The sequence below is a fragment of the Arvicanthis niloticus genome, chromosome 16, assembly GCF_011762505.2.
Source record: "Arvicanthis niloticus isolate mArvNil1 chromosome 16, mArvNil1.pat.X, whole genome shotgun sequence".
Lineage (NCBI taxonomy): Eukaryota > Metazoa > Chordata > Mammalia > Rodentia > Muridae > Arvicanthis > Arvicanthis niloticus.
In genome coordinates this window covers 64,621,571-64,633,581 of record NC_047673.1, presented here as the reverse complement: position 1 = coordinate 64,633,581, position 12,011 = coordinate 64,621,571, and the positions used below count along the sequence as shown (strand labels likewise).

At 36.5% G+C, this 12,011-nt stretch overlaps 1 protein-coding gene across 1 annotated transcript in view; it reads right to left on the bottom strand.

The window, feature by feature from the left end:
- Positions 1-12,011, bottom strand: part of Fmn2 (formin 2) — a 343,084-nt gene that overhangs the window by 113,199 nt on the left and 217,874 nt on the right. The window contains exons 9-13 of the mRNA XM_034520965.2: positions 9,371-9,462; positions 9,089-9,218; positions 7,922-8,068; positions 4,955-5,014; positions 4,306-4,426 (exon numbers count right to left, since the gene is read on the bottom strand). Of these exons, the coding sequence (XP_034376856.1) occupies positions 4,306-4,426; positions 4,955-5,014; positions 7,922-8,068; positions 9,089-9,218; positions 9,371-9,462 (550 nt within the window). The remainder of the gene's footprint in view (positions 1-4,305; positions 4,427-4,954; positions 5,015-7,921; positions 8,069-9,088; positions 9,219-9,370; positions 9,463-12,011) is intronic.

Sequence of the window (12,011 nt, the reverse complement as noted above, 5' to 3'; positions counted from 1 at the left end):
TTACACATAAAAGAACACGGATAACATACAAAAACTATAAAGAATAATTAAATGAATATCCATATATTCAAATTACAACTTAAGAAATGAAACCTAACCAATACTTTGAAAGAGGACAGAGTGTTCCCTAATAACCCATTTTCTTAGGCCCAGAGAATTCTGTTGCTTATACCTCTCCATACCATCTAGCCTTAAAGAATTCATTGATTGCTTATATGTTTGAACTTCACAAGCTGAAATCACAGGGTTTATCTTTTCCCACACCTTGGTTTTTCTAAAGACTGATAAATGATTTATCCATTAGTAATACAGCAAATATAGTTTAAGTTTTCTTGTTCAGGAGAATGCTCTTTGAAAGATGCTGCATTTTGTTTGGCTGCTATCTTTTTGAAAAGCACTCGAAGAGCTTTGTTGCTCTGTTATGATAGGAATACAGTTCGCTCACGCCCAGCAGCAGCTGTCTGCAAGCTGGCTCGGAGACTCTTCTCGCCTCATGCTCATTGAGACTTTGACACAGTTTCTCCAGAGATTGACTCACCCAACATTTTCATCCAACCCCATGGCTACAGTTCCCACCTAACAAAGACACTGGACCATAAGCCATCATTTGGTGCAAACTGCATCAAGAAAAGCTACTGCCAAAAAGAGATCAAAATTGCTGAACAGACGGCACTTCACTGAGCTAGGAAGCCTGCCTGTTGTCCTGAGGAGCAGGTATAGAAGTCATCAGTAAAGCAGAAAAGAACCCAACATAATGGATGTCTTTACAGGAATGCTAGGATGAGATTCAGGTGTTTGTCTATAATGTCTAAGCCCTTACACGTTGTTTCTCAGTTTTCTTGGAAATAAAAATCAAGTCAGTATGCAGAAACAAGAAGGACAGATGGGTATACTAGTGACTTTGTGAATACAGAACATTTTCCATTAATAAAAACTGTATCATTTATTGTGCTTTACCTCAGAAATAGCAATAGGTACTGACTGCTTACACAGAGTAGTACGAAGGCTTCTTTGCAAGCTTAAGTCCTTTTCTGAGCTGATTAAAACAATTGCCTATAAGAAAGTGTAGACAGGCTATTTGAAATATCTAAAAGGAATCCTCCAATGTGATTATGTAAAATAAATCATTTGGGGGCTGGTGAGATGACTCAGCAATGAAGGGCACCGGCTTCCGATACTGTCCTCTGACAACCACGAGCACTCAGTACTTATGTGGTACACAGACATGTACACAGGCAAAATAGCCACATATGTAAAATGAAATAAATACATCTAGAAGTAAACTAAAACAATTCTTTAAAAAGAAATAGTTTTTAAAGGCTATTTAGCTCTGCAAGTGCTTTTAAGGACTATTATTTTATCTAAAGCAACCTCCCATTTGATCTCCATTTGGTTATATAAATGTATGTCCAAACCATTCCTTAAAAGAAGTAACTTCATGTGTACTGATCAGAAAAACTCTATTTCTATTGGTTCTTTGATTCTCCAAAATTGAATTTTTATTCACAAGATTTCCTTCTTTATATCCAAATCATCTTTTCTATGAAAATGATCAGATTTTGAAAAATAAGACGTACTTTTTCACCTTCAGAATGTGAAACCATTTATTTTACAGAAAAACAAAAAAAGCAAAAATAAACGAATAAAAATAGTGATATTGTTTCATAAACTGGTTTCCTTGTAAGCTCAGAGGTGAGTCATACTTGTGTTCTTAACACAGTACCAAGCCTGCATTTCTCAAATGTGCTCAGACATGTTTCACTGACCACAGAAGCCACCACACATTCTGCGAGAAAAGAGTGCTCCATGGTAAAATAAACCAAAGAACTACTGTAAATCCCTCTGCTGTAAAAGACTGGGAATTTCTTTTACAATGAACTTAACCCTGCAGTTTCTGTATCTACTTGGTCACAATCCCCTCTATTTTGGTTTGGATATGATATTGCCCCTGGAGATGCATGTATTAGAGGGTTGGCTTCCGGCCAGCAGTGCCGTGTGAACACTGCCCTCAGCCATGTGTTCATGGACTCATGATCCCGGCTGAATGAGCTACTAACAGAGAGAAAACATTTAGAGCAAGCAGGTCACTGGATGCATGTTTTGGAGTATGTATCTTGTTTCTAGACTCATCTTCTGTCTTCTATGCTTTCTGGCTGCAATGAGCTAAAAAAGTGTTGGGAGGCACACTTACATCCTCCCTCATTTCTATAGCATAAGCTTGCTACATTCCCATTTTTTTTAAAGGAGTTGTTAGAAAAATGTTACAGTTGCTAATCAATGGTCAGGGTCTTTTAATGCATTCATCTCTATGTCAACCATACGGCTTCATGGCTCCAACCATTTGTTTAACTTCCTGTTGTTTTGACATATTACTTGACAGTCCTCCCATGTGTATGTGTTTGTAGCTACTACATTGCTCAAAGAAACACACATCTAAGAGAACATAGTGGAGAGAGGCACTTAACGATTCATCACTGAAGCCTGTTATCTAGATCTTGTGCTGTTAGGTACTGAGATTTACGAGAATCTGGTGTTTCAATGGCCACATATACATTTAATACCTATATTTTCTGAGGAAAGTCTATGTGATCATGTGTCACTTGTGTTTGCAATTATGTGCATAAGTACATGTATAATCATCTCTGTGTATATGCAGATGTGTGTATGTGGGCATGTATATGTTTTATGTGTATGTATGTATACGTATTTGTATATGTACATGAATGGATATATTTGTATATGTGTACGTCTGAGTGCTTACATGCGAGTGCCTCCGAGCTTGTATGTGGGACTGTATATTTACTAATAATGTCATTCCTCTTGTTTATTAAATCATCTGTAAATGATGAAATCCTAATTTTCAAGAATTAAGTGCTGATGGAAGTATGAAGTATTTCCCAGCCTCTCCAGAAATGCCCCTGGCAACACATCACTGTGTGTGTGTAAATTTTATTAAACAAAGCCATAACTTCTTCATTGTCATAAACCCCATACAGGGAAATGTTTTTGTAATTCTCTAAGAATTAGTTCTTTTAAAACCATGTTTTAAAAAAGTATTGTTTGGAGAGTGTGCCCATGAATACAATGTAGCTTGAACATACCCAACTGTCACTTGTGACTCTTCTAGAAGCCCTTATCACATTACCTTCCCAACAACTTCAATATATGGTGCCATAATATACCACAGGAATGAACTAGTTCTTACAGAATTGTAATACTTAGATAAGGCAACAGTATCTTTCTTGGCCTTAATCAATAGCACATATGCATAAAGCTGGAATGGAGCATGACCAAGAAACAGAATTGTAGTCCAGCTAACTGCAAGTACTGTGTTTTGGGGAACTGAGCACATCTAGCTAACATCTAATATATACCGTGTGAATATCCAAGAACCTCAAGAAAAATGTTACATTGATTGAAATCCATACTAATGTACCTGTGACCAGAACATAACTGCCATAAATCTGGTGACAGATCAGGACCAATACCCTTGGGTAAATGTATCTTCTGTTTTGAGACTGGGTGTCTTGAAAACTGTATCTGTTTGTTTGTTGTTTGTTTTTAACTTCTGAGCAGAAGTGATTACCTCCCGTTTTCATTCAGTAGCAATATTAAATGAAAATGCAATGTCATGGAATTTGTTCCCTGCTTAAACGTAATATAACTCAGAGACTGAAACAGATTCTCAATGCTATAACAACAGTAAATGGCACAAAAGGAGAACAAAGGATGTTGTCTAGGAAAGCAAGTTTTGAAAGACTACTTACTTGTGTGTAAATGCTACCAATAAACGAAATTTGAGTAATTTCAAATAAGCATTCATCAAATCCACATGATATAAGGCTTTGTGACTCACCACCCACGTGTCATCTAACCACCTATATGCAAGAACATGCTTTGTTTCTACAAGTTTTCACAAATCACAAAATTGTGGGAAAGTGTATCAGAGGAGAAGAGGCAGGCACTATTAATCTTTCAATAATGACAGTATTTGTGTCCAACCCTGATATGGAAAATCTCCAAATATTCTTGGCTACAAAATAAAAATAAGATGTAAACATACTCCCAATGAAATGGGCTGTTACTCAAATAGCTAAGATATGATTGAATAACTAAATTTCTAACACATAATGTTTTAAGGCAATGAAAATAAAATTATTGGCAGATTTTCTTTTGTTGTATATAAATGAACAGCTCTCCATGGCTTCTGCATAACTGATATCCCTCTAACAAGCCTTAAAACTCTATCATCTCTCATTGAGAGAATACACTAAAAAATTACGTAAGTTCAAGGTCAGAGGTTACCTTTCAGGTCTTTCTTTAGTTTTCTGAGGTCTTTCTGGAAGTCTTCAAACTTCATCTGTGAGGCCTGGAAGAGCTCCTGTGGTTCTGCCAGCGGGAAGACACACTGCTCTTTGCCAGCATCCTAAGAGCAAGCATAATTTTAAAACAAGGCAGTGTGAGAAATAAAAATCATGCGGCAGTAGAAATGGCAGCAGCTCCGATAACAACAACAACAACAGCAACTAAACGAACAAAACCCCAGGAAAACCACTACAGAATCATCCAACAGAGAAAATAATGGGGTGTTGGAAAAGAGTGCTTACTCCGCCATAGTCTAGGAGCTGAGCTTAAATTTATGGCACTCATGTAAAATGGTTAGCCATGTCTGTATGTGCCTGTATCTCAGCATTTTGGGGTTGAGAGTGAAAACAAGATGATCTGAGATCTCACTGACCAGCTAATGAGACCAGATGAAACGGCAAGATTCCAAAGAGTGATGGAATCTGTCTCAAGGGAATAAGATGCCAACACAGAAGGCACCACAAGTTGTCCTCTGGTTTCTGCATCTGCAAGCTTGTACAAATACCCACACACTCATAGGTAACCACTGCAGACGCACACACATGCAAGAAAAAGCTCAAAATGGGAATGCATATAAAATTGGTCTTACCTCATCAAAATTTCGAAGATAATATGAAACAATATATGACAAAAGGCTTCTGCTGTTGTCCTAGGCAGAAAAATCAACGTAAGTAACACATAGTTAAAAGTTATTATGTATTATTAAGGATACAGAGTAAAGTAAATTTCAGAGAACACACAAATACACTTGGAAGTATTCCAGGTGGTTTCATATTCTATGCTGCCTCAGTCATTGTATCTAAAGGGCTGGATGACAGAATTTTCTTCCAGTCTTCTGATATAATGTCTAAAGGAAGCCTCACCATTTAAGGGAGAAGCTCAAATGTAAATAATTCATTGTTTTTACTATCCTCCATGAGAATTTTAATTCATTATTCACATCTTCTATATAATGTATTTATTTTGCATTTTCTTAGTCCTTTTTGTCTTTTAATCTTTATGTATGTGTTTTGCCTAAATGTATGTACATACACTACATGTGTACCTAGTGTCAATGAAAACTAGAAGAGGGTAATGTATTCACAGGAACAAGAGTTATAGACAGTTGTGAGTCTCCACGTGAATGCTATGAACAGAACTTGGATCCTCTAAAAAACTGCAAGTGGCTTTAACCAACGAGAAATCTCTCAAGTCATAGCACTTAGGTTTTCAAATATCACTACCATGAAATAAATAAACACTACTTGCAAGTCCATATAAATGGTCTAGCAGGTACTGTCATAATAAATAATTCTTGGAATTGACACAAATTCATTAACGTTTAGATTAGAAAAATAGAAAAGTATTTCCATTAAGTAGAGACCTTTAAATGCTAATAGACATTACAATTTGTTATCTTAAATACTGAGATTGAGGAAATATTTTTATGCAACTATTAGTAAGACAATGCACATATTCGAAAATGTAAAGTTATTTTATATACAATCAATAGTCTTTAAAGTTTTCAAAGAATATTTTGTTTCTTTTCTGGCACAGTTACAAGCATTAACTTTTAATTAAGTTTTTGTTGTTGTTGTTGTTTTTTGCCTGCTCCAATTAATCAACTGATAAAACTATATCTAAGAAAAATCTAGTACACAATCTAAGTTCTCTGAAGTGTTTTCTTTGTTAAATTACAAGTTTGACCTAATTTGGTCTCCATACTTCAGTGATAAAATTGTCGCAAATGGCTTCCTTATATAGTGAACTGCAGCCTAGCTTGATATATACACAAAACTAAGCAACTCAGCATCAGCTAATCACAGCAGTAAGGCTTCAAAATCATGGCCATGTAAGAGAAATGCCGAACAATTTTGAGTCAAGCTTTCTGTATTTCACACCCTTTCCTCTGGCTGTAATAGGAGGCCAGAGCATTTGGAGGCATCTTTGATCTGTAATATTACCTGGCCCTAGAACTTTCTCTTATGCAATAAATCGTGTTAAATTTAACTTGTCCTTGGAGCCTCTGTTATGGAATCTAGGCAAGACTTTCCCAGTATTTATGAAAAGAATAACACCTCTTAGTAATCAAGTTCTATGTGATAAAGTACTGTGGTCAGTAAAGAATTCCCCAAAAGACAGCGTTTTCTTGTGGGTCAAACAACTTGAGGACTGTTCTTTATACTAAATTGTCAATCAATGCAACAGCAGTACACGAATCAGTTAGTAAAACATCTTTATTCAGCTCAACTGTAGGCACAATGAGAGAACATTCTGGTTGATCTGAAACTGTTTTCTCTAGTCTATAAATATTACTGGGGAGTAAATACACTTACATTTGCTTTCATAAAAAAGTTTAAAATCCAAAGATCTTACATGGATATTATGGGAACTCTAAATATTAAGTATCTTGCTTCTTTATAGTTTTTTATTATGAATTATTTTGTGATTATTTAAACTTATAAAATACAATTTAGTAGTGGAAGGGGTAAGAGATATAAAGCAAAATAAAAAACCCAATTCATCTTCATAAGTAATTCTAAGCAACTTTTTATCAGAATATTTTAGATCAATTTTTCTAAGCTGAACATTATATTGACTTCTTTATATTTGACTGTTATTTGCAGATGTTGTTTCAACAAATATCAACTTGTTTGCTGAAACAGATGCTTTTATAACATTATTTATTATGTCTATAAAATAGAAATTTGTCTCTATGAAATGATTATAACACAAATACAATAGCACGTGTACATATATGTTTGAGTGCCCATGAAAGTCAGACAAATTAGCTGAAGCTAATTGGTACACCAAGAACAAACTAGCTGAGACTGTAATCCTAGCACCAGGGAAGCTGCCTGTAGTCTGATGTTAGCCTATGCTACTGAGACCATGTCTCAAAACCAAACAACCAAACAACCAAACAACCAAATAACAAACACACACTACAAAGCCCAAACAGAACTAACAAAAAAGACTGTTTTTCAATTTCTGGCACTGTGGAAACTTGAATGATATTGAGTGATTGGTACAAATGTGGAGAAATAATCTAGAAATAGGGGCCAATCTCCACAACCATGACTGATTAAAGAGACCAGAAGAAGCAGCTGCTCTGTCCTGAGGATGAGCATATGCTACCCCACCCCCTCTCTTGAGGATGATGACTGCATCCCTCAAGATGACAGACATTTATTTACATTGTTTATTATAACTTAACTCATTTATTATAACTCAGTCCTTAAAGGCTTGTTCATACTGTCCCCTACCCTATTGTTCTTTTCTGTGTGGACATTCTCTCTCAGGAAAGCATGGCTCTTACTTTCTAAGTTCACCCTCTCAGACTTTCATCTAGGAGTCTGATTGTCATCCCTCACCTTAGCTTTCCATCGCCACTCTAACAATCTCCTCAGTATTAATTATAAACAACATTAATGTGTGTTTGTGTGTGTGTGTGTGTGAGTGTGTATGTGAAAATTTTGATCTCAGAACAGAAAGGGTTACTTATATTTTATTGAAAGTCAAACCTATGTTTAAAAATATCCCCGATTTGGTGTAAGCGTTAATACAAAATACTTACACTGCTTTTGACATCCTTCAGCTTGGGCAGAATGTCTAGTCCAAAGCCATCTGCCTGTCCTCTGGTCTTGTTCCCAGCATTCATGTAGTTTCCAAAGACTAGAACCAAACCCAGGACCTGCATGACTCCTGGTCCATTTTTTAATGTCTATAAGACAAGATAACAAAGATGTCTCTCTTATATACTGTCTTATTTGAATCATCTAAAATCAATACCAAGCTAATGGTTACATGGATAGTTCTAAGTGACAGTCAAGCTATAACCTTCCCTGTTATTTAGTATATTTCAAAAATAGTGTCTCAAAGTTAACTTTACAATTACATGCCTGCAATAAGCATGAGTATGATTGTAGAAGCCAGAGGATGCCATCCTGGTCCATATACAATGAGAATTTCTACAAAATAATGTCACCTGTTAGCCTTCATTGGCTCTATGTTAGGCACAACACAGATTTCTGGCTATAAGCTGTAGAATCTCAAAAGGCAGGTATAAAGATTGAATTCCAGGTCTTGCTTATTACAACTTTATCCTCATCTCTCCCAGGACGCTGCCTGACTTTAGTTTTTTGTGCCACTTCCTCTGGAAGTATTTCTAGTAATAGCTTTCCATTCTGCCAGGTGGTTTATCCCAATCAGAACAAATGATTCTGTTGATATTTTATAAACTGTTTTAAGTGCTAATAGTAGTCCTTACAGCCCAAAATTTATTTGTTGCACTCAGAAAGGTATTTATCTTCCACTAAGACAAATGACTATTCCGAAAAACCATTTAGGTGCAATAAGCATTAACATTTTACTGAGGTTCCATTTTGAATAAACAACCCAAAGAGAAATGAATTCCTTCAAATTACATCCACTTGCAATTCTCATATCTGAGAGAATATGGGAACTGGGGCTTTGATTTAGGCAAAGCATTGGCAGCTGAGATTCTAGGAGACTAACACATATTTGTCAGGCTCTCAATGTGGTCCCACTGCCTTGTGAATACGTCTAAACATGTGATTTCTTCCTGAAGCCCAGTCGCCAAACATTTCCTTATGTGGGATTGCTTCACTCAAATCTACAAGTTCTTCAAGGGGACAAAAATTATAAAAAAAAAAAAATAAGAATATGACTGAACACAATTAAATATCACAATTCGCGATCCTTCCTCTGATCTGGAACCTACCTCACACAGCTTTTGCAGCAGTTCCAACTTGCGACGAATTGAGCAAATGCTCTCTGAAAATGTCGACTGAAATAGGATGCAGAAGACACGCTCTGAGAAGTTGGGGATTAGTGACAGCTCATACAGGAACCTAAGGAGACAAAGGTAAGGAAGGAGCAAAAGTGTAAGGACCCAAACAAAGGGCCTCCTTTATTATAAACATGCATGCAGATCCTTTCTCTCCCATTCTGAGAGGCTCATCCGTAGCCTTCATTGGCCTCCTAAGTCCCTAAACATACTTACTGTTCAGGTTTGTCCAGAGACTTGGCATTTTCCTTGTCTTTGGAAGATCGACTGTGCTTTTCAATTTTTTCAAGTTCATCTGACTGTGCTCTCTGGAAAAATATGAAAGCCAAGTGTTTTGTTTTGTTTTTTTTTTTTTTCAAAACTCTTTAAGGCCATCCTTTAGATAACAATGATCTTAATACAGGAGAATTTTTCTATACTTTAATTTCTTAGCATCTGTTGTGGTAACACTTGATTTAATGCACGAGATGTTTTAAATACAATACAATCCAGATCATGCCGAAATCCCAGAAATAATGTTATTGACTATTAATGATCTGAAAGTTATTCAAGCATAAAACAATAGTTTTCTCCTATTCGTTAATTTGGCTATTTACATTACTTTTTTAGAAAGACGTCGTTTTTAAAAAAGTAATCTCATTCAAATCATCATGAAGTTAAAGTTGGAACTAATTTGAACTTCAATCTTTTTAAAAATATCTAAATATTGCAGTAATTGTGGATTGCTTTTGTTATACTTGGAGAAAAGGAAAGTACAATTATACTATTAAAACATGGAACAAAAAAAGATTTTTATGCGTATGTTGAACGTGATATTTGAATACAAACATAGCTTCAGCCATATTTTGCTCCTGTCTCCTTTCACTCTGTACAACTGTAAGTGCAGATTCTATTATTTTGTTTCTTCTTGAGAGACAATCACCTTTATGTCTAGTACAAGTGAAGGGTGTACAGACTGCACGAAGCACAACATTATTTCTTCTTATGGAACATTGGTATTTTTATTTGTACTCAGATATAATTTTACACCTCACAAAGACGTGTCTGATGAGTCCAAGCTGCATCTGCCATGTGCACTCCAGACTCATGCCTAGCCACATGCCTAGCTGAAGGGAAGTCCTCAGAACTTAAAATGCCCTCAACACTATACTCTGGTGGAATGGATGTACGAGACTGAGTAAAGAGGTGCCCAGAGAATGGGCAGCCAACATCCATGCGAGTGAACTGCTCTCTATTAATTAACTGCTTATTCAGAAATGAAGGTTAGAGAAAGAACTGAAGGAGCTGAAAGGGTTTGCAACCCCATAGGAAGAACAACAATATCAACCAACCAGGACCCCTCCCCACCCCCCCAGAGCTCCCAGGGACTAAACTGCTAACCAAAGAGTACACATGGAGGGACCCATGGCTCCACCTGCATATGTAGCAGAGGATGGCCTTGCTGAGCACCAATGGGAGAAGAGGCCCTTGGTCCTGTGAAGGCTCAATGCCCCAGAGTAGGGGAATGCCAGGGTGGGAATACGGGTGTTGGGGGTGGGGGGAACACCCTCATAGAAGCAAGGGGAAGGGGGGATGGGATAGGGACTTCGGGGGGGAACCAGGAAAGGGGATAACATTTGAAACATAAAGAAAATATCCACTAAAAAAGAAGATGATAAATTAAAATTTAAAATTAAAACAATAACAAAATGAAAGTTTTTCATTTATAATAATAACTATCTAACCTCAAAAAGAAGCATCTTCTAACTGATAACAGGTCAGCTAAGGCGGGAAGTTGACACACAGAGTTGGATGCATTTCTCTTTGAGATGGTATGTATCATCAGAAAGATATGAAAAGAGAGGTGAATGCTGTCAACATTCACAGGTATACATAAAGAAGCTTCACTTTGTATGTAAAATCCACACTTCCCCAACTTATGAGGAACTTGTACAAGAAATTTAAGGGAATAAAGACTAATGACCTGGAACTGGAGAGATTGCTCAGTGGTTAACAGTGGGTTCTTCTCTTGCAAAAGACCCGAGTTTGATTACTAGCACCCACACACCAGGCAGCTCATAACTGCCTCTAACTCCACCTCCAGGGAGATCTTATACTTTTACCTTCTGTAGACAATTATATTTACACGTACATGTGTGCACGTGGGCACACATACACGTAATTAAAAATAAGCCTCAGAAAGTAATTATCTGATTTATTTCTCAAGGACGTAAAGAATCTGTCCTACAGCTATCACTATAATGTCTCTTGAAGCCATATTATAAAATGTGCTTAATAAGAAAAACAGCATTGCTCTTATTGACAAGAGAGACCAAAGTAATATCACAGAATATTAAACCTGTAAATATTGACAAGGCAACAGATGTGTGGACGAACTTAAATACAGCTTCCTAATTCTCTTTATCTCTCCATTAAATAAAAATACATGAAAGCTATCTGATATTTATGAGCCCATGTTCATTGTACACCTTAAACCTCAGCAAAAGGTAAAAAGTTCAGGTTGCTACAAGTTGGTTTTATAATTGTATATAGCGCTTTTATGTTGATTCTTGAACAAAATACTTTTACCCTCAAATCTTGGCAGAGGATTTATCTGAATAAGTGTACAAGCACACACATGAATGTGTGTGTGTGCGTGTGTATGTGGGGGGGTGTATGTGTATGTGTGTATGTGTGTGTATGCATATGTGTCTGTGTGTAAATAGCAATGCATCTATAAGCCATTCAAGTTTCTTTAAGTCTTTAAAAGCAATGCGTTCTGGGCAGATGTCTTTCTGGCCATGTCACAGTCACTTCCTAACCTAGGAATCACTGTAAATTATCAAATGTAAAATCCTTCATATGCTGTATTACATAA